The sequence below is a fragment of the Oryctolagus cuniculus genome, chromosome 1, assembly GCF_051225735.1.
Source record: "Oryctolagus cuniculus isolate XC-2025 breed Fujian yellow rabbit chromosome 1, ASM5122573v1, whole genome shotgun sequence".
NCBI lineage: Eukaryota > Metazoa > Chordata > Mammalia > Lagomorpha > Leporidae > Oryctolagus > Oryctolagus cuniculus.
In genome coordinates, this window is record NC_142867.1 from 155,478,469 (window position 1) to 155,497,719 (window position 19,251).

The following is a 19,251-nucleotide window of genomic DNA, read 5'->3' on the forward strand; positions in this document are numbered from 1 at the left end:
GTGGTCAGGGGAGCAGGGGCACTGCCAAGCCAAGGATGTGCAAAAGGTGTTGGGAGTAAACATTGAGTCTTAGATTTGTTGACTTTGAGATTCTTGTAACATGATTAGCCACAGAAGTGTAGGAGGCTTTGGATGTATGAAGCCCTGAGGACAAGGAGTTTATCTGCCTTTTGAGACAATCAGTTGTGGTGATCATCTGCCTAGTGTAGCAAACCAGAACCATGACAGGGGAAGTGATTATACCAGGAAACCCAAGAAGCAGGAAGGGTGAAGAAATCCAGTGGAGCGAGGGTCAAACCTGGGAGGTGCAAGTACATGCATAATGGGTAAAGAAGGAGGAACTTTATAGAGAAGACTGGGAAGAATTGGTGAGGAGTATAAGAGAAGTAGGAGAGGGTAGTTACCATGAGTTGAATGAATGTAGACTGAAAATTTGACAGACAGTTACTTCTCTTTTAAACAGATTTATTTATTTATTATTTATTTGAAAGGCAGAATTAGAGGGAGAGAGAGAGAGAGATGAAGAGAGAAACAGGGAGAAAGAGATCTTCCATCTGCTGATTTACTCCCAAAATGACTGCAGTGGCTGGGGCTGGGCCAGATGGAAGCCATCCAGGTCTCCTACGTGGCTGCAGGAACCCAGGGACTTGGGCCATCTTCTGCTGCTTTTCCAGGTGCATTAGCAGAGAGCTGGATCGGAAGCACATCAGTCAAGACTTGAACTGGTGCCGATGTAGGATGCTGGTGTTGCTGCGCCACAACCCTGGCCCCAAGCCAGACATTTACGAACACGTTAAGTGCATGATAGTAACAGCAAAACTCTAAAAGCATTAATCAGCACGAGTCATTGTATTTCTCTAAGGTTCTTGGGATTGGAAGAAAGTATTAAAAGTTAGAAAGATACAGATGCTTCCTGGGGCTTTGAATTTACTTATGAGGCTCTAATTTAGCTTCGTCTGTAATCAGTGCTTTTCCCTGGATAGAGTATCACAGTGGCACTGTTTTTTCACTGACATCCTTGTTGAAGTCATTTCTGAGGTGCTCCTAAGTGGAAAGGGGAGGTAAATGAGCAATAGTTCGAAGAAGGAGGGAAGAGAGATTAGGAGGATGTTTGTGTGACTGGCTACCTCTAAAGAGGAGTTTGCCTGTAACCTTTCAGAATTAGGTGAGCTGTAAAAGAGAGAAGAGAGAATGTATTAAAGTTGTTTTGTGTCTTACTCTCCTGATGGAACACAGGCTTCTATTTTGACCCTCACAGTGTTAACCAGCTCTCTCTTCTCTCTGTCTTGTGGTGTAAGATGCTTTTAGGCAATTTCCACATTAAACATTCTGAGTGCCTTATATTGGGGAAATACTGGGGCTTTTTAAAAGTTTAAACCCTTTACCATGATGCGCATTGTGACTCAACAATAGAGTTACAGGCTGAGGCGGTCTCATCCTTATTTGACCATGACACCTTATTGAGGAACATCTGGGATCACCTCCCAGCATGAGAAATGTTGTCGTAGTTCACTCGTTCACTCAGTACTTCCTGGGACTCCAGGACCCCCTGCAGAGACTTGCCTAGGTCCTAGATGGTTGCTAAGATGTACTAGATAGAATACAGTAGTTCACACTACTGGTCATGCAGGCAGTCTGGGGTAGCACACTCTGGTTGTGTGACCCAGCCCCTTTTCCATGAAAATAATAATAGTTATGTCTACCTTATTATGTGTGGTATGCATGAAATAAAATAGTACATGTGGAACCTTTGTAAAATACCTGGCACATAGTGAGCACTCAGTGAATATTAGTGACTTGATGCTTATAATTATACCTGTTATTTAATTTTAAAATATCTTGTCCATGGGGCTGGTGCAGTGGCATAGCAGGCCAACACCAACATCCCATATGGGTGCCAGTTCTTATCGCAGCTGCTCCCCTTCCGAGGCGGCTCTCTGCTATGGCCTGGGAAAGCAGAGGAGGATGGCCCAAGTGCTTGGGCCCCTGCATCCCCATGGGAGACCCAAAAGAAGCTCCCGGTTCCTGGCTTCAGATCAGCTCAGCTCCATCTGTTGCTGCCATTTGGGCAGTGAACCAGTGGATGGAAGACCTTTCTCTCTGTCTCTCCCTCTCTGTGTGTAACTCTACCTCTCAAATAAATAAATAAAATCTTAAACAAATCTTCTCTAAAACTCACAATAAAACAGTTATCAATACTCATCTTTCCTCTACCCTCATTCCTTGCACAGAGGAAAGTAAAATGATAAGAATTTATTTTATATGTCAGAATGACTGAAAGGGTAGATGAATTTAGCGTATTTGGTGGTCTAGGAATATAATTAAAACATGAGGCACAGGACATTGAGCTTTAGAAAATAAGTACCTTAAAAGCAAGAGGACCCGATTTGAGGTGACCAGGTTATTTGTCTAACAGGTTCCTATTGTGGCATGTTACCTGTTGCTGTGAATAGTTTGCTGGTTCCTATTGTGTCCGTTCGATGTGACTGCTGCTAATGGAACTTAATGAGTCTCCATTACTGCTGTGCAGACTGTACTGTTTTTGAATTAGATGAAACAGTGCACTGGCTGGAGAGGCTCTAATTAAGCGTATTTGGAAGAGAATATACATATATTTTGTGCTCTTTCCCACATCATCCTTGCCAATTCTAATTTTGCAGGTTCCAGGAGGTCAGGAAGCATTTATTAAGCTGCTATTGAGTTATGGAAGTAGAATTCTATAGCAAATGCAAGAGAGTGTTCTACCCACATAGGCTATAATAAAAATGGAAAATACTCTGTTTATTCTTTAATTCCTATTTACAAAGCTCCCAGATAAGATGTTTCAATTCCTGCTACTTGTAATGTGTTTTAGGGATGAAAACTCTCACACTATTTTGGGAAGTTCTTTCTACAGCTGAGTGTTAAACTCTTCTTGGCTTAATCACTTTTTCTTCCTGCCCCCAAATGAAACTGAGGATCATTTTTTATATGTGCAGGTGGTCAGGTCAGTCATGCAACTGTTGGCTAGATACCCTCCCTTGTTGTTTTGTTTTAAAATTTTAATATCATTTATCATAGATTTTAGTTATTGTGAAGTTGAAACTAAATCCACCTCCCAATAATTAGAGAAAAAATCTTAGGAAGAAAAGAAAAAAAATCCATTGTCATAAGCCAGAGCTTACTGTGAAAACTTGGTCTTTTTGCATTTACTCTTCTTTTTTCTTATTTATTTTACTTACTTATTTAAAAGTCAGAGAGAGAGAGAGAGAGAGAGAGAGAGAGAGAGAGATCCACTGGTTCACTCCCCAAATGGCTGCAAAGGCCAGGGCTGGGCCAGGCTTAAGCCAAGAGGCAGCAGTTTCATCTGGGCCTCCCACGTAGGTGGCAGGTGCCCAAGTACTTGAATGGCTCCCTATTGCCTTTCACAGTACACACTTCCAGGAAGCTGGAATTGGGAGTGGAACCAGGGTTCAAACCTAGCACTCTGAGATACGGGATGTGGGTGTGATATGGGATGTGGGATGTAGGTGAAATGCCTGCCCTCTAATTTCCTAGGTTAAAACAAATGTTACAATGTGGACAAACTCATTATTATCTTAATTTCCATCTTTGATTATCTGATGATGTTGTCTTACCTTTTGTATTTTATTTCCTTACCTTTTGTATTTTATTTTTTGTGAATTATTTGTTCATGTCATTTGGAATCTTGTATTTTGAGTATTAAGGGCAGTGAATGCTTCATCCTATTTGTTAGAATACTGATGTTCCAAATTCTTTTTGTGTTAAAATTTTGTGATATATTTTAAATAGAAATTTCTTCTTATGTAGTCAGATCAGATTCATTAAAATTTATTCTAGCAATAAGCTTAGATAGCTAGAGCTGCTATAGCAAAGTACAAAAAAACGAGGCATCTTCCATCAACAGAAATTTCTTGTCTCACACTTCTGGGAACTATAAGTCCAAAGTCAAGGTACTGGCAGGGCCATGCTCTCTCCTGTCTCTAGGACAGAATCCTTCTTTGCCTTTCTAGCTTCGTGTTTGCTGGCGATCCTTGGTGTCCTTCGGCTTGCAGGTGCATCCCTCTAGTCTCATGGCCATCTTCACATCATCTTCCTTCTCCTCAAATGTTTCCAGCAGTCATAACGGATTAGGGTTCAACCTCCTAGCCTCATTTCAACTTGATTACCTCTGTAAAGATCTGTCTTCCAAGGAAGGTCCCATTCTAAGCTACTGGTATTCAGACTTAAACAAATCTTTATTTTTTTTTGTGGGGGGACACAAAGTAAAGCTCATCTCCATCAGAGATATTTACAGAGATCTATACAGGTAAGTTTTAATCAACAATTCCTTCTCTCCCTCTTTCTCTGAATGAAATTATTATACTTATTCCACTTGCTTGTGATTTACTTTTATACTAGGATACCTGAAGATATGTTGTGTTGCTTTTATATAAATCAATAGATGGACATCATTATCTTAAATTATTTATTAACATAGATTTCCAAAAATGGGTTTTGTTGGTAAATCTATTTGAAGCATAGAGTTGAAAGTTTTTTTTCCTTTTAAAGTTCTATCATTTTTCTCCATTTTCTTAGTTACATATTTGATTATTGATTTTATTCCCATCATTTTGTTTTCTTCTTCAAGATTTCCTTTTCCCATTAGAATAGTACAATGCTTGCCAATAGGAAGCATTCGAGTTTTTATCATATAAATTAATGAAAAAATGGAATAATTGATCAGATAATTGAAGGGATAATAGGCAGGAAGCTAGAAATGTGGTTCTGAAATATTAGAAAATTAGGGCTAGAAAGGTGGATTTGTAGTTTTTCCTCATTGGGGTGAAATGGGAACTATAGGAGTAAATCAGTATATATACTCAATGGGAGAGAGAAGCGGACAGAAGACAGACTTAACTCTGGGAAGCAACTAAGGCTGTGGACCCTCCTAGGAACAGAAGTAGGACAGGAAGAGAGCAAGGCAAGCTCACATGGGCGTAATGTGTCTGTTGGTTTTCTCTCTCTTCGCCCTCAGGGTCACAGAGATGTACCTGCACATGAAGGAAATGAATGAAAAGGTGTCTTTTATAAAAGACTCCTTACTGTCTCTGGACAGCCAGGTGGGACACCTGCAGGACCTCTCTGCCCTCACTGTGGACACCCTCAAAGTTCTTTCTGCTGTCGACACCTTGCAAGAGGATAAGGCTCTCCTGGCCAAGAGAAAGCATCCTACTTGCAGAAAAGTTCCCCACAGCTGGAACAATGTCATCTGTGCAGAGATGTTAGGCAGTGTGGGACTCTCTGGGGGGAAGAAATTGCAGTACTACAGCATGCCCCCTTCGTTGCTGCGGAGCCTGGCTAGAAGCCAGCATCAGCTAGGATCACAGCGGCAAGTCCTTCTGGAGATTACAGACAGTCAGAGAGAGACTACCAGTGTGAGCGATGACCAGAAACAGCAAGCAACAGAAACTAGAATTGTTGCTTCTGGCATGTCCCTCAACAGGCAAGCACACTCCAAGTATGGCAAGTTTCTCCTGGTCCCTTCTTATCTAAAGCAAGTTCCTTTTTCTGCAGAAACTATTTTGCCTCCGTCCAGACCCTCTATGGAAGCAAAAGAAGATGTGCTGGCAACTGAGCAGGTGTACCAAAGTGAGGTTACTGATCACCCGAATTGGCAGACACCAGTAGTCTCAGAGCAGGCATCAGTGGCTGAACCCCAGGAACAGGACGAGCCAGTCACTCAGACACCAGACAAACAGGACAAGGTAGAGCAAACTCTTCCCACTCTGAGTTGCACACCTACACCCCTGGCAATGACCTCCCTTCCTTCCCAAGCCAAGAGCAGTTACACTGGAGGCGGATATGTGAACTGGGCATTTTCAGAAGGTAATGAACCCGGTGTGTTCAGCATCAAGAGAAAATGGCAAACCTGCTTGCCCTCCACTCATAGTAGTGACTCCACTCAGAGTGAACAAAGCCAGATGCAGAGTCAAAGCGGATCACTATCTGAGAACCCAACAAGGCTGGCCCAGACTAGTGACTGCTCAGAGAAGCGACCATGGCTGCAGCCACATACATCTTTCTGGATCAGTTCTCTCTGCAGAGACAAGTCCTTCTTTAGAAGTCATAGTTTTAGATTCTACAAGGAAGAGAAGTTGATGAAGATCTGTAAGAGTAAGAGTGAGTATACTTTTTAAAAAGACATAGTAAGTCCTTTACATCACTACCGTTTTTTTTTTTTTATATCTTTGATGACTACATTCTTATTCTCTCCATTATCTCAGCCCTTTCTAGAAAACAAAATGTCCCCTCTCCCAACATTGTCTTTTTTTTTTTTTTTTAAGATTCTATTTATTTATTTGAGAGTTAGAGTTACAGGCAGTGAGAGGGAGAGAGAGAGAAAGGTCTTCCTTCCATTGGTTCACTTCCCAGATGGCCTCAATGACCAGCACTGTGCCGATCCGAAGCCAGGAGCCAGGAGCTTAATCCTGTTCTCCCACGTGGGTGCAGGGGGCCAAGGACTTGGGACATCTTCTACTGCTATCTCAGGCCATAGCAGAGAGCTAGATTAGAAGAGGGGCAGCCGGGACTAGAACCGGTGCCCATATGGGATGCCGGTGCCACAGGTGGAGGATTAACCTACTGTGCCACAGCACCGGCCCCCTAACATTCAGTCTTAAACTTCCTTGTGTGAACTATTTCCCTTACAGCTAATTCAAGATACTCAGAGACAGGGGCAGCATGGATCAAAGCAAAAATGTTAACAAACAAGAGATTGCCAAAGAAAAAGAAGAAAACACAGGGACTACAAGTACCAGTAAGTATACTGCGTTCTAACTTTTAGGTTTTTGGCATTTGAGGTGCTGGCCTATTTTAGGTTGATTGTCTTTATTTAAAGTGCCATGTGCACAAAATAACATTGCACTGGAAGGAGTCAAGAGATAAATTTAAGAGTTACAAGAGTGGATACATTGCAGTTTATTAACTGCACACAGATTGAAGAACATTCAGATTGGTTTCAGTTTTTGGCAATTTTTAAAAAGCTGAAATAAAAATTGTGTACGAGGTTTTTTTTGGATATATGTTTATATTTGTCTTTGGAAATATCTAAGAGTGGAATGTGAGTCATATGGCTTAAATGTTTAACTTTTGAAAAAACCTTCAAACTACTTTCTAGAGTAACTGTGTCCTTTTGCATGCCCACCTACAGTTTATGAGCATTTCAGCTTTCCTACATTGTCCCCAGTTCTTACTATGCTCAGTCTTCTTCATTTTAACCATATTATTGGGTGTGTAATGGTATCTCATGGTGATTTCATTTGATTTTCTGTAGTGACCAATTTTTGGAATCTTTTGATGTGTTTATTTATCATCCATGTATCTCTCTTGGTGATGTGTCTGTTCAAATCTGTAGCCCATTTTTAGAATTGGGTGTTATCCTATTATAAAACTTCAGTTTCTAAAGCATTTTTGTTTTGCTTTTATCCAATACATAAGATTGTACTTGTTTATGAAATACTATGTGATGTTTCAGTACATGATTTGTTGTATCATGTTCATATCTAGCTTCTCAAACATTTATACTTTATTTGTTGTTAAAACATTCAAAATCTTTAACTCTATTCTTTTTAAGAAAAATTTACAGTACATATTGTTATCTGTGGTCCCCCTACTGTGCAACAGAACATCAGAACCTCTTCTCCTGTATATTACTTAGTACCTGCTAGTCAACCTTTCCCAATGCCTCTCTACTCTCTGTTGTCCCCGGGATATCTGGAAACCATCATTCTACTTTCAACTTTTATGAGATCAGCTTTTTAAGATTCCACGTATGAGTGAGATTGTGTGGTGCTTGTCTTTCTGTGTCTGCCTTATTTCACTTAACATAATAACTTTCAGTTCCATCCATGTTGTTACAAATGACAAGATTTCATTTTTTTTTTTATGGCTGAGTCCTATCCCATTGTGTTTATGTACCATGTTTGCCTTATCCACTCATCAGTTACTGAACACTTAAATTGTTTCCATAAAAGTTTTTAAAATATATTCTAGATTGTATTACTTTGTTAGTTATACTTTTGGCAAATGTTTTCTCTCATTGGTGGTTTGCCTTTTCATTTCCATATATGTCCTTTGAAGTACTTAAATCCTTATCTTGATGAAGTCAAATGTTTGACTTTTCTTCTATTGTCTGTGCTTTTTGTATCACAATTAAGAGATATTTTGCCAAGCCCAAAATCATTAAGATTTTCTGTTGTGCTTTATTCTAGGGGCTTTATAGTTTTAGCTCTTACATTGGTTATGGGCTGCATTTTAAGGTAATTTTTGTATATGGTAATAGGTAAGGACTCACTTCCCCTCTTCCCTCCCTCCCTCCCTCAGCTTCAGCCCCTCTCTTTCTTCTTTCTCCTCCTCCCTCTCCTCACCCTCACTCATATGGATATCAACATTTCTACCATATTTTGGGTACAATATTTTCTTTCCCTGTTGAGTTTTTCTGGAACCTTTGTCAAAAATTGACGATAGCAAAAAAAAAAAAGATCTTTTTTCTGTCTGTCTTTATGCAAATATCATGTTATCTTGAACATTCTAACTTCATAATAAGTCTTGAAATTATGTCTTGAAGATCCAAATGTTTTCTTATTTTTAAGAAGTTGTTTAGTTAATTTATATTCTTTGCATTTCTATATAATCTAGACAGTTTGTGACTATAATTGCTGTGAATCTAAATATCAATTTTGACAAAGTTAGCATCTTAACAATGAGTCTTTTGATCTGTGAACATAGTATATGTCTTTATTTAGGTCTTCTTTAACTTCTCTCAGTAATGCTTTTTAGTTTTCACTGTACAGGTTTTCTACCTCTTTTGTTAAATGTATCCCTAGGTATTTAGTTCTTCTAAATTTTATTATAACTGCAATTTTTCCCTTTTTTTTTCAAATTTCTTTTTTTTAAGATTTATTTTTTTATTTTATTTGAAAGGTTGAGTTACAGAAAGAGGAGGAGAGACAGAAAGAGGCAGGGGGAGGATAGAGAGAGAGAGAGAGAGATATCTTCTGTCTGCTGGTTCACTCCCTAAATGGCTGCAATAGCTGGGGCTGGACCACTCCGAAGTCAGGAACTTCATTCAGGCCTCTCATGCCGTGGCAGGGGCCAAGAACTTGGGCCATTCTCAGCTGCTTTTATAGGCACATTAGCAGGGAGCTGGATAGGAAATGGAGCAGCCGAGATTTGAACTGGCACCCATATGGGATGTGGGTGCTTTAGACAGCAGCTTAACCCACTGTGCCACACTGCTGGCCCCTATAGCTGCAATTTTTTTAAAAAATTAAATTCTGTTTCTGGTATATAGGAATAAATATTTTATAATGTTTCTATACTTTACAATCTTGCTAAATTCACTTATTTTAGCATGTCTTTTTGTAGCTTCTTTAGAATATTCTATATAAATGATCCTATCACTTACAAACAAGGATACTTTCACTTCTTCCTTTCCAATCTGGATGTGTTTTATTGCTTTTTCTTGTCTAACCACCTTGGCTAGAACCTTCAGTATAGTATTGAATGGAAGTTGCAAAAGATGATATTCTTTCTTTGCTTCTGTTCTTAGGAGGAAAATATTTAGTCTTTATTATTCAATATAATGTTAACTCTAGGTTTTTATATAGATGTCCTTTATCAGGCTGATAAATGCCCTTCTAGCTTTCTGAGAATTTGTCATCATGTGTGTTGACATTTGTCAACGGCCTTTCTTCCATCTAAGTAGATGATTAGATGGTTTTCCTTTTTATTGTGCTAATATGATTGTATTGGTTTTATAATGCTAGAGTTAGTGTTTAGAATGTTAATCTTTCTGGAATAAACATCACTTTGTCATGATTTATTATCTTTTTATATATTGAATTAATTTTGCTAAAATTTTGTTAAAATTCTTTGCATCTATTTTCTTGAGGGATGTTTGTTTTTAGTTCTTTTTTATTATAACATTTTTGTCTGGTTTTAGTATCAGAGTGATGCTGGGTTTGTTGACTGAGTTGAGAAGGATATCTTCAGCTTTTGGGGAGAGTTCAGCAAGAATTGATACTACTATTTAAACCTTAAATATTTGGTAAAAATAACCAATGAAACCATATTTGTGGGAAATTTGTTTTTAATATTTTTATGAGAGAGAGAGAGAGGTTTCATCCTCTTACGCACCTCTCAAGTTCACTAGCCAGGACTGAGCCAGGCCAAATCCAGAAGCCAGGAACTCTTTCCAGATCTCCCACATGGTGGCAGGGACCCAACCACTTTAGCTGTCATCTACTGCCTCACAGGTTGCAAATTTAGCAGGAAACTGGATTGAAAGCAGAAGTGGGACTTGATTCCGGCACTCTTCTATGAGAGGCAGGCATCTCAAGCAGTGACTCAGTCTAGCTAAAGTTCATCTTTTTACTGGTCTTCTCAAAGAACCAATTCTTAGGTTCACCGATTTTCCTCTGATTTGTATTTCATTGATTTCTGCTCTTATTATTAATTTGTTCTGTTTTTTTTTTTGGGGGGGTGGGGGAAGTGGTTTCACTTGCTCTTCTCTTAACAGTTTGTTAAGATAGAAACTTAAGTCATTGACTTTATTTTCTTTTCTAGTATAGCTATGTAGTGCTAAAAAAATTTCTTCCAAACACTGTTTAACTTTCTGATACATTGTTTTTATTTTCATTCAGTGAACCTGTTTATCTATTTTAATGGGTCTTAAATCTGAATTAGCAATTCTTCAGGCAGTCATCTTTCATGATCTTAATACCCTGCTTCATTTTACACTGATTTTTCCAAGTGATAGTCTGGATGTACTCTAAACACACACAACCCCCTAACCCTTTCTTTCAGAAGAGAAGCAGAAGCAGAGAGTAAGGATGGAGACAATGATATACAACCTCTTCTTAGGGGGTGAGATTTAGCTTGATAAGGAAGGCTATTCTTTCAGGGAAAAAGGTCATTAGTTCCCCGTGTCCCATGAAGTACGCATGTAGGTAGATTTATTTTTTGAATAGTTCAGATGGTCAGAGTTCATCTAGGAATTGCAACTGAGCTCAAGTACTCGTGCTTGCATCCATTCATTGCTTTGTAATTTACCAGTTTACCTCATTTGTTCCCTGTCCCTGGGAAGTGCACAGATCAGCCCTGTGATTGGCTATTTATTACTTTAGTAATGAAGGGAATGGAGCTCAGAGATGTTAAGTGATTTGCCAGTTCCCAAAGCTTTTAAGTGACAGGGAGCCAGAATTCCAACCCAAGTTCTTCTAAGCTTGTTTTTGTTTTTCTGTACCAGTGGTTCCCTGATTGTTAATCCTGACTGCAAAGAGAAATCGCACAGGTGCTTGTGTCCTGCCAGCCTCAGTAATGGGATTTGTTAAAGGTTCCCAGGTGATTCTGAGATGCAGCCGATGTTAATAACCGCTGCTTTTCACCATGGTGCCTCTATTGGTGTGGCTCAAATACTCAAATATGCTTTTGGGTTAATGTTTCTGTGTTCTAACAAGTGTCTCTCTCGCCAGGTCATAACAGTCAACACCTGCTGTCGCAGTGACCAGCTGGAATCAGAGCCAGGAAAAGACAACACCGCAGAAGAAAACTGCAGCAAGACCTGGCTCACAGTGTCCGGACTTGGTCATGTACACAAGGAAGAGTCTCCAGTCATTGATTGCAGAAGCCTGGCATCGTCTCAGGGTATGTTCTTCCCACCAGTGGCGGTCCCTGCTATTCCTTCAAGAAGAGATGAGTGAAAGAGAAGGTAGCAACTCTGAGGAACGAAAATACCTCTGTCTCATTTTTAATTTTTTGAAAGGATGAAATTTCATTTCCTTAAGGGGAGAGTTATAAGAATCTAGAAAAGACAAATTAAGATTTGGATAGTATGCCGGCACCGCGGCTCACTAGACTAATCCTCCACCTTGCGGCGCTGGCACACTGGGTTCTAGTCCCGATCGGGGCGCCGGATTCTGTCCCGGTTGCCCCTCTTCCAGGCCAGCTCTCTGCTGTGGCCAGGGAGTGCAGTGGAGGATGGCCCAAGTCCTTGTGCCCTGCACCCCATGGGAGACCAGGAGAAGCACCTGGCTCCTGCCATCGGATCAGCACGGTGTGCCGGCCGCAGCACGCCGGCCGCGGCGGCCATTGGAGGGTGAACCAACGGCAAAGGAAGACCTTTCTCTCTCTCTCTCTCTCTCTCTCTCACTGTCCACTCTGCCTGTCAAAAAAAAAAAAAAAAAAATTTGGATACTGTCTTGTATTCAGAGCTATAGAACCTGACTCAGAATGCATTTGCCAGAGAGCGTTCATTTAGTTTGATTTATGGGCCAGGAGGGTTGTCTAACTTGGTATGTCGTTAAAGTTAATGTGACAAAAATCTAGATCTGCACACAGAATTCAATACATTGAATGAAACTTATCTACTACTGCTCACATGGTGTTTACTTCATGGGCATGTTTATTTCATCCCTTCAGCTTAACAAGAATGTATTTGCAGAGGAGAGAAGACAGGTCAACTAGCTAGTAATAAAGAGTCAGGTATGGGATGGGAAATAAGCCTTGTAAGATGAAAGCAGATTTATCAGCAGAAATGACAGCAGTGATCAGAACTTTGAACTTCTAGCATTAGATAGTGAGGTTCTTACCAGTTTTTAAAGAGAAAAGACCAGGGGCTGGCATTGTAGTGTAGTGAATAAAGCTGCCGCCTGCTACACCAGCATCCCCTATGGGTGCTGGTTCATGTCCTGGCTGCTCCACTTCCAACCCAGAGTCCTGCTAATGACCTGGGAGAAGCAGCAGAAGATGGGCCAAGTGTTTGGACCCTTGACACCCACATGGGAGACCTGAATGAAGCTTTTGGCTCCTGGATTCAGCCTGGCCCAGCGCTGGCTGTTGTAGTTGTCTTGGGAGTGAAGCAATGGATGGAAGATCTCTCTCCCTCTCTCTCTGTAGCTCTTTGAAAATAAATAAATACATCGTGTTTTTTTTTTTTAAGAGAAAAGGCCATGTGATTAAGATTTACAATTATTTAAAATACTAAACTTAAGGTACAAATAGATATTATATTGAAATTTATGGCCTCATGTGTCTTTATACTTCTACATGCACTTATTCAGTGGTTCTCAGTGAACAAATGTTTTACACATCTTCCCACCATCGCCAACAGACATTTGGCCATATCTGGAGACATTGTTGGGTGCCACAGGTAGAGGCGGGGTGCCCTTGATGGAAGCCAGGGTTGCTGTAAACATTCCACAGTGTATTGCATAACTGCTCACAACAAGTCATTATCCAGTCCAAAATGTCAATGCTAAGGTGGAAGAATACTGATTTACATTTCAAAAACACTCAGTTGTCTGTTAAAACACTGAGAATCAAGTAGACTGTAAGCTGAAGGGATATTAGAAATTAAATTATTCTGAACCCTCTTTAAGCTCTTGAGCCAGATCTATAAATTAATCATCTTGCCTTAAATCACAATTTATTAGAGAAAGAACCTAAATTTGAATCATTCCCACACCTAAAGGACCAATTATAAGCACATTCATTTGATTATAAATGTCATATATATTCATATTATGCAATACATATATTTAACATTTTTGAGTTAGTTTTTATTTATTTGAAAGGTAGAGAGCTGGAGACAGAGACAGAGACAAATCTTCCCTCTGCTTGTTCACTCCTCAGATACCTGCAACAGTCAGGGCTGGGACAGCCCCACATCAGGGTCTGATAACTCAATCCAGATCTCCCATTTGGTGGCAGGGACCCAACTGTGGCAGCCATGGCCTGCTGCCTCCCATGGTGCACATTAGTAGGAAGCTGGAGCCAACACTCTTAACATGGGATGCAGGGATCCTATCCAGCATCTTAACCACTGCACAAAATGCCTGCCATGTCCTACCATTTTTTAAAAATAAAGTTATATGATGTTTTATTATTATTTTTTAAAGATTTATTTATTTGAAAGGCAGAGTTACACACAGAGAGAAGGAGAGGCAGAAAGAGAGAGAGAGGTCTTCCATCCGCTGGTTCACCCCCCACACGGCCACAACAGCTGGAGCTGAGCCAATCTGAAGCCAGGAGCCAGGAGCCAGGAGCTTCTTCACACAGATGCAAGGCTGTCTTCTACTGCTTTCACAGCCATAGCAGAGAGCTGGATCCAAAGAGGAGCAGCTAGGGCTCAAACTGGCACCCATATGGATTCCAGCACCACAGGTAGAGGCTTAGCCCACTATGCCACATCGCCAGCCCCACTTCTGTTTTAAGTGGCCTACTATGATGTGTGATTCAGTTGCTAAACATATTTTAAATAAAGCTATATTATAGATTGCGGGAGAAGGTGAATATAAAAAATACTAAAGGTATTATTTAATAGGAGGGCAGATTATGGATCATTTAATTTTTGACTTTGATAAAGATGTATAACTTGTTATAAATATAAAAGTAGCTATAGAAGACTAGGAATAGAACATATATCTTTCAATCATTTGGGAAAGAAAGCATAAAGGAACTTGCTAAAACTTGTTAAAAACAGAAAGAGAAAAACTATGTCCAAATTTAAATAAACGCACTGTGTTCAGATTTTTCTATTTGGGAACTGATTTGAATGCAACACATTTTCATGTATTTTCTAATTTTTTCTTTAACAAGGTCTAGAACCTTATAGATATCAGAAAATGAAAACAAAAGAAATTGAACAACAATCTATACAAGTTGGTGATTCCCTAAAGCAGTCTCAAGAGGTAAAGATACTTTGATAGTTAAAAAAAATTTTTTTGTGTACTTCACTTAGCTGTATTTTTTATATCTTTGTGTCCTTTAATTGGCTTCTACTCTTTTTGGCATTGAATTTAAATCTTTGCTTTGAAGCCATACTTAGGTGAATCCTGCTGTTTCTTTCAACCCTTCACATTATTCTCTCTTTGTTGTTCTTTATGCAGTTTGTTGTGCACCTAATAATTTATCCTGGGGATGTTCACATGAAAGAAAGAATTCAGGAATTCTTGAAACTTTTTGCAAATGTTTGAAAGTTGTATGGAAGAAAAATAAAATTTTTTCAATATACTTCATTTTTTTAAAAAAAGATTTATTTGAGAGGCAGAGAGAGAGAGAGAGAGAGAGAGAGAGAGAGAGAACTTGCATCCGCTGGTTTATTCCCCAAATGACTGCAACAACGACTGGAGCTGGGCTTCTTCTAGGTCTCCCAGGCAGGGACCCAAGGCCTTGGGCCATCTTCCACTGCTTTCCCAGGCACCTTAGCAAGGAGCTGGATCAGAAGTCAAGCAGCCAGGCCTCAAAATGACACCTATATGGGATGCAAGCTTTGCAGATGGCAGCTTTATCCGCTATGCCACAATGCCGGCCTTCAATACACTTCTTTTTTTTAAAGATTTATTTATTTATTTGAAAGTCAGAGTTACACAGAGAGAGGAGAGGCAGAGAGAGATCTTCCATCCAATGGTTCACTCCCCAGTTGGCCGCAATGGCTGGAGCTGCGCCGATCCGAAGCCAGGAGCCAGGAGCTTTTTCCCAGTCTCCCATGTGGGTGCAGGGGCCCAAGGACTTGGGCCATCTTCTACTGATTTTCCAGGGCATAGCAGAGAGCTGGATTGGAAGTAGAGCAGCCGGGTTTTGAACTGGCACCCATATGGGATGCCGGCGCTTCAGGCCAGGGCATTAACCTGCTGCACCACAGCACTGGCCCCTCAATACACTTCTGACAAGTAAATCTAGAATCAACATATAGAAGCTACTGGGCCATGGGTTTCAATTTGATCTGAGGAGAAATTTTTAGCAATTGAAATTTCCCAAAAATGGGATAGTTTATTTCTAGAAGTTTTGAGTTGCTTGCTAGTGTAATCAGTTAAGCATAGGCTGACCAAAAACTGTTGGCAGACATGATGAAGAGAATCGAACCATCACAGGGTAAAGGACCCTCAATATTTCTCCAGTGCTGATTCTCTGATTTTTTTAGTCTGTTTTTTCTTTCTATCTACAAATATAATTCAGTGTCTTGTTTTAGTGCCAGCCACCATGTGAGAAGTGTGATCTAGTTAAAGTGACCCAAGAAACCTAATTTTGATCTTGGCTTTGAATATTATTTCTTTGAACTTGAGCTATATAAACATTATCTATATGAACAACCTTAGCTGTTTTTGTAGGGATGGAATCTGTGAAAGATTTTTAAAAGTAAAATTTAAGATTCCTTGAAGATAACTGAGGTGGAGAACTTGTGTTCAATCCTGCCTCTACCACTTCCTGTATTTCAAAGCTATGTGTATCAGTTAACTGATGAGCTTCATTAGGCATATCTTTAAAATGAGGCTAATGTTCACCTTATAAGATTATTTTTAACACTTTGTAAAAAAGATTTATTTATTTGTTATTTATTTGAAAGGTAGATTTTCTGAGAGAGAGAGAGAGATATGTTCCATCTGCTGATTCACTCTCCAAATGGTTGCAACCAGCCACGGTTGGGCTAGGCCGAAGCCAGTAGTCTGGAACTCCATCTAGGTCTCCTGTGTGGATGACAGACACCCAAGCTATTGGACCATCTTCTTCTTTCCTAGGTGCATTAGTAGGGAGCTGAATAGGAAGTGGAGTATCCAGAACTTGAACTAGTGCTCATATGGGATGCCAGCCACACACAGGAGGCTTAACCTGCTGTATCACAACATAGGCAGTTTTATGAAATTATTCAGGGACAATAAACATAACACCTAAGAAAATTCTTGGAGTGTACTAGGTTTCAAGAAGTATTAGCTGAATTTAGATAAGATATAGAATAGGGTATATTCAGGGTAACATTTTAAATAATCCCCATCACTCAGGATGATGATTTACTGGTGATCAGACATAATAATATGATGATTGATGTTGCCTGCCAAGTTGGACCTTCTTTCCTTTGTTCATGTCATTACTTGATTTTGCACCTTCAGTTCTGTTTCTGTAAAATATTTCCTATATTACATTTTCTTTTAGGTGTCCCTATAAAATTAGTTTCATTCTAAGTTTATCACCACATTGAACTATTCTGATGCTGTGCTAACATGCTTCTTTCTAGCTTGCATTTAATATATTTATTAAAAGAGAAATATTAAGAAGAATGAACTATTTTCCAAGGAGTGTGTTCCTGGGAATGAGGGCTGGGAGTGTGTTGTAATGTGTAATGGCCTTTCCCTCTGCTCAGGATCTGAAGGAAGCATCTCTCTGGAATTCCAGGAGCACCAACCTCAGTAGGAGCTCTCTGTAAGTATTTTCATTTTTTAACCTTATTAGGAAAAAAAAAGGTTTAATTTGGTCAAAAAAAGAAGGCAAAAAGTGTGTCAACATTTTTCTTTTGTTAAGCAGAATGAAAATAATTTATTTTCCATGTTTTCTTATTTTTGGCAATAGGATCTCACTGAGTACCTTTTAAGAATATAATGAAACATCCTACAGCACATTAAATATTTGCTTTTTTTGCATCCAAAAAGCATAATTGAATAATGATTGTAATATCTTTTCAGATAGATAATTGGGAATTTGCATCAAAGAGTAGAAATCCATCTGTCTCACCTAAAAAGGAAGATTTGGACTAAAGACCTGATTATGTTTATTCCTTTGTTTTTTTAAAAGATTTATTTACTTGTTTGAAAGGCAAAGTGACACACACACACACACACACACACACACACACACGCAGAGACAGAGAGAGAATCCTGCATCCACTGGTTCATTTCCTAAATGGCCAAAATGGCAGGAAGCCAGGAGCCAGGAGGTTCATCTTGGTGTCTCACATGGATGGCAGGAGGCCCAAGTACTTGGATCATTTTCTGCTGCTTTCCCAGGCACACCAGCAGGGAGTTGGATGAGATGCACAGCAACTGGGACTCACATCACTTCAATATGGGATGCTGGCATTCTAGGCTGCTGCTTATGTTGCTGTGCCTTGTTGGTCCCTATTTGTTAGTTTTTAAAATAAAGTTTTTCCTTTTAGCTTATGAAGTTGATTTTTTTTTATTTTTTGGTTTCTCAGTGATGTCCTAATTGTCAGAGCAATAATTCTATGAAGAAGAGAGAGAGGGAGAGGATGATGGGAAAAATAGAGAATTCCCATGAATGTAGACCATGCAGAGTATCCTCCTGAAGTTTTATTTATTCAGAGAAATAAGGTTGCAAAACCACTCAAATATTATTCTCTTTTGTTTGTAGCCTTACCTGGAATTTTCCAGTTACTTCATCAAGTGAATTATTCATGCAGCTATAAGGGACAGAATTCAAAACCATGTACTCTATGGAAGGGCCAATTCATACCAAGCAGGTAGAGGTGACCTGTAGTGTGCAGTCGGCTCTGTGCAACATGGTCTTTCTCTGGAGTGCCCATCATGGTCTCCGAGCAGGCCTGCCTCCAAGACTCCATGGACACAGGACTTTGTTCTCCCAAAGCTTCAGTACTTTGTGCTCTTGTAGAGTAGTGGGTTATTGCAGCATGAAATTAAACAATAATTGTAATTGTACTTTCTTCCCCAAGGACCTTAAATACTAGAGATAGTCTTTGAGTGCATTTATTCAGATTTGCCCGTGGCCACTTGTGCACTTGAGCAGGGCAAGTAACGATTGAAAGAGAGTTAATTTCAGCCTGTGAACATTTAGGGGCCACGTGGGCTAATGAAACTGATTTGTAGGCTTGTCCAGAGACACTCACAGACTCATTTGTAGGCTTTTGCTTTGCATAGTTCAGGAACTCTTTAGTTTAATAGATCCAGAACAATGTGAATGCAGTTAAATCTTATGTATATTGTGTGATCACATAGCTAATTAGAAAACAACAGCTTTTCAATTAGCTTAAGGCGTATACAGTAAATGTCTTTCATGCCTATCCGGTGCTCATTTTTCTATAAAAATCATTATAAGGCTGTAAATTTCTTTATCAATAAAGATAGGGACCAACATAACTGATATTTCATACCCTGTGTTATTTTTCACATCTTTTCCTTTTATCATTGAAAGATGTAAAGCAACATTATCTAAACAACTTCATTGTTTTGAACAGGTTGAGAAGTTCAGATGGAGTCGACAGTAAGTTTTTACATTTAAGCATTTTATTTTTATTTTTTTCATCTGATGGATGATGAGGTTCACTGTTTTGCTGAGACCTTCTGGTTTCTTAAATTGTAGTTATGATATTTTCCTCACCATGCAAATTAGAAAATTTGGTAGAGAAACAGAAAGTTGAATGTCTTTCTCCAGGTAAATCAGGGCCAATGTCTGGTTTAAATT

The 19,251-nt window shown here is 39.5% G+C and overlaps 1 protein-coding gene across 4 annotated transcripts in view; it reads left to right on the forward strand.

Annotated features, from left to right (window-relative positions):
* TRPM6 (transient receptor potential cation channel subfamily M member 6) overlaps positions 1-19,251 on the forward strand; it is a 177,741-nt gene that overhangs the window by 135,613 nt on the left and 22,877 nt on the right. For 3 of the 4 annotated variants that reach the window (XM_089336738.1, XM_051846594.3, XM_051846587.3), the window contains exons 26-31: positions 5,018-6,162; positions 6,693-6,799; positions 11,517-11,688; positions 14,641-14,732; positions 17,180-17,238; positions 19,025-19,050. In XM_089336738.1, coding sequence (XP_089192864.1) covers positions 5,018-6,162; positions 6,693-6,799; positions 11,517-11,688; positions 14,641-14,732; positions 17,180-17,238; positions 19,025-19,050 — 1,601 coding nt within the window. The remainder of the gene's footprint in view (positions 1-5,017; positions 6,163-6,692; positions 6,800-11,516; positions 11,689-14,640; positions 14,733-17,179; positions 17,239-19,024; positions 19,051-19,251) is intronic. The other variant, XR_016236719.1, reaches the window with a different exon arrangement.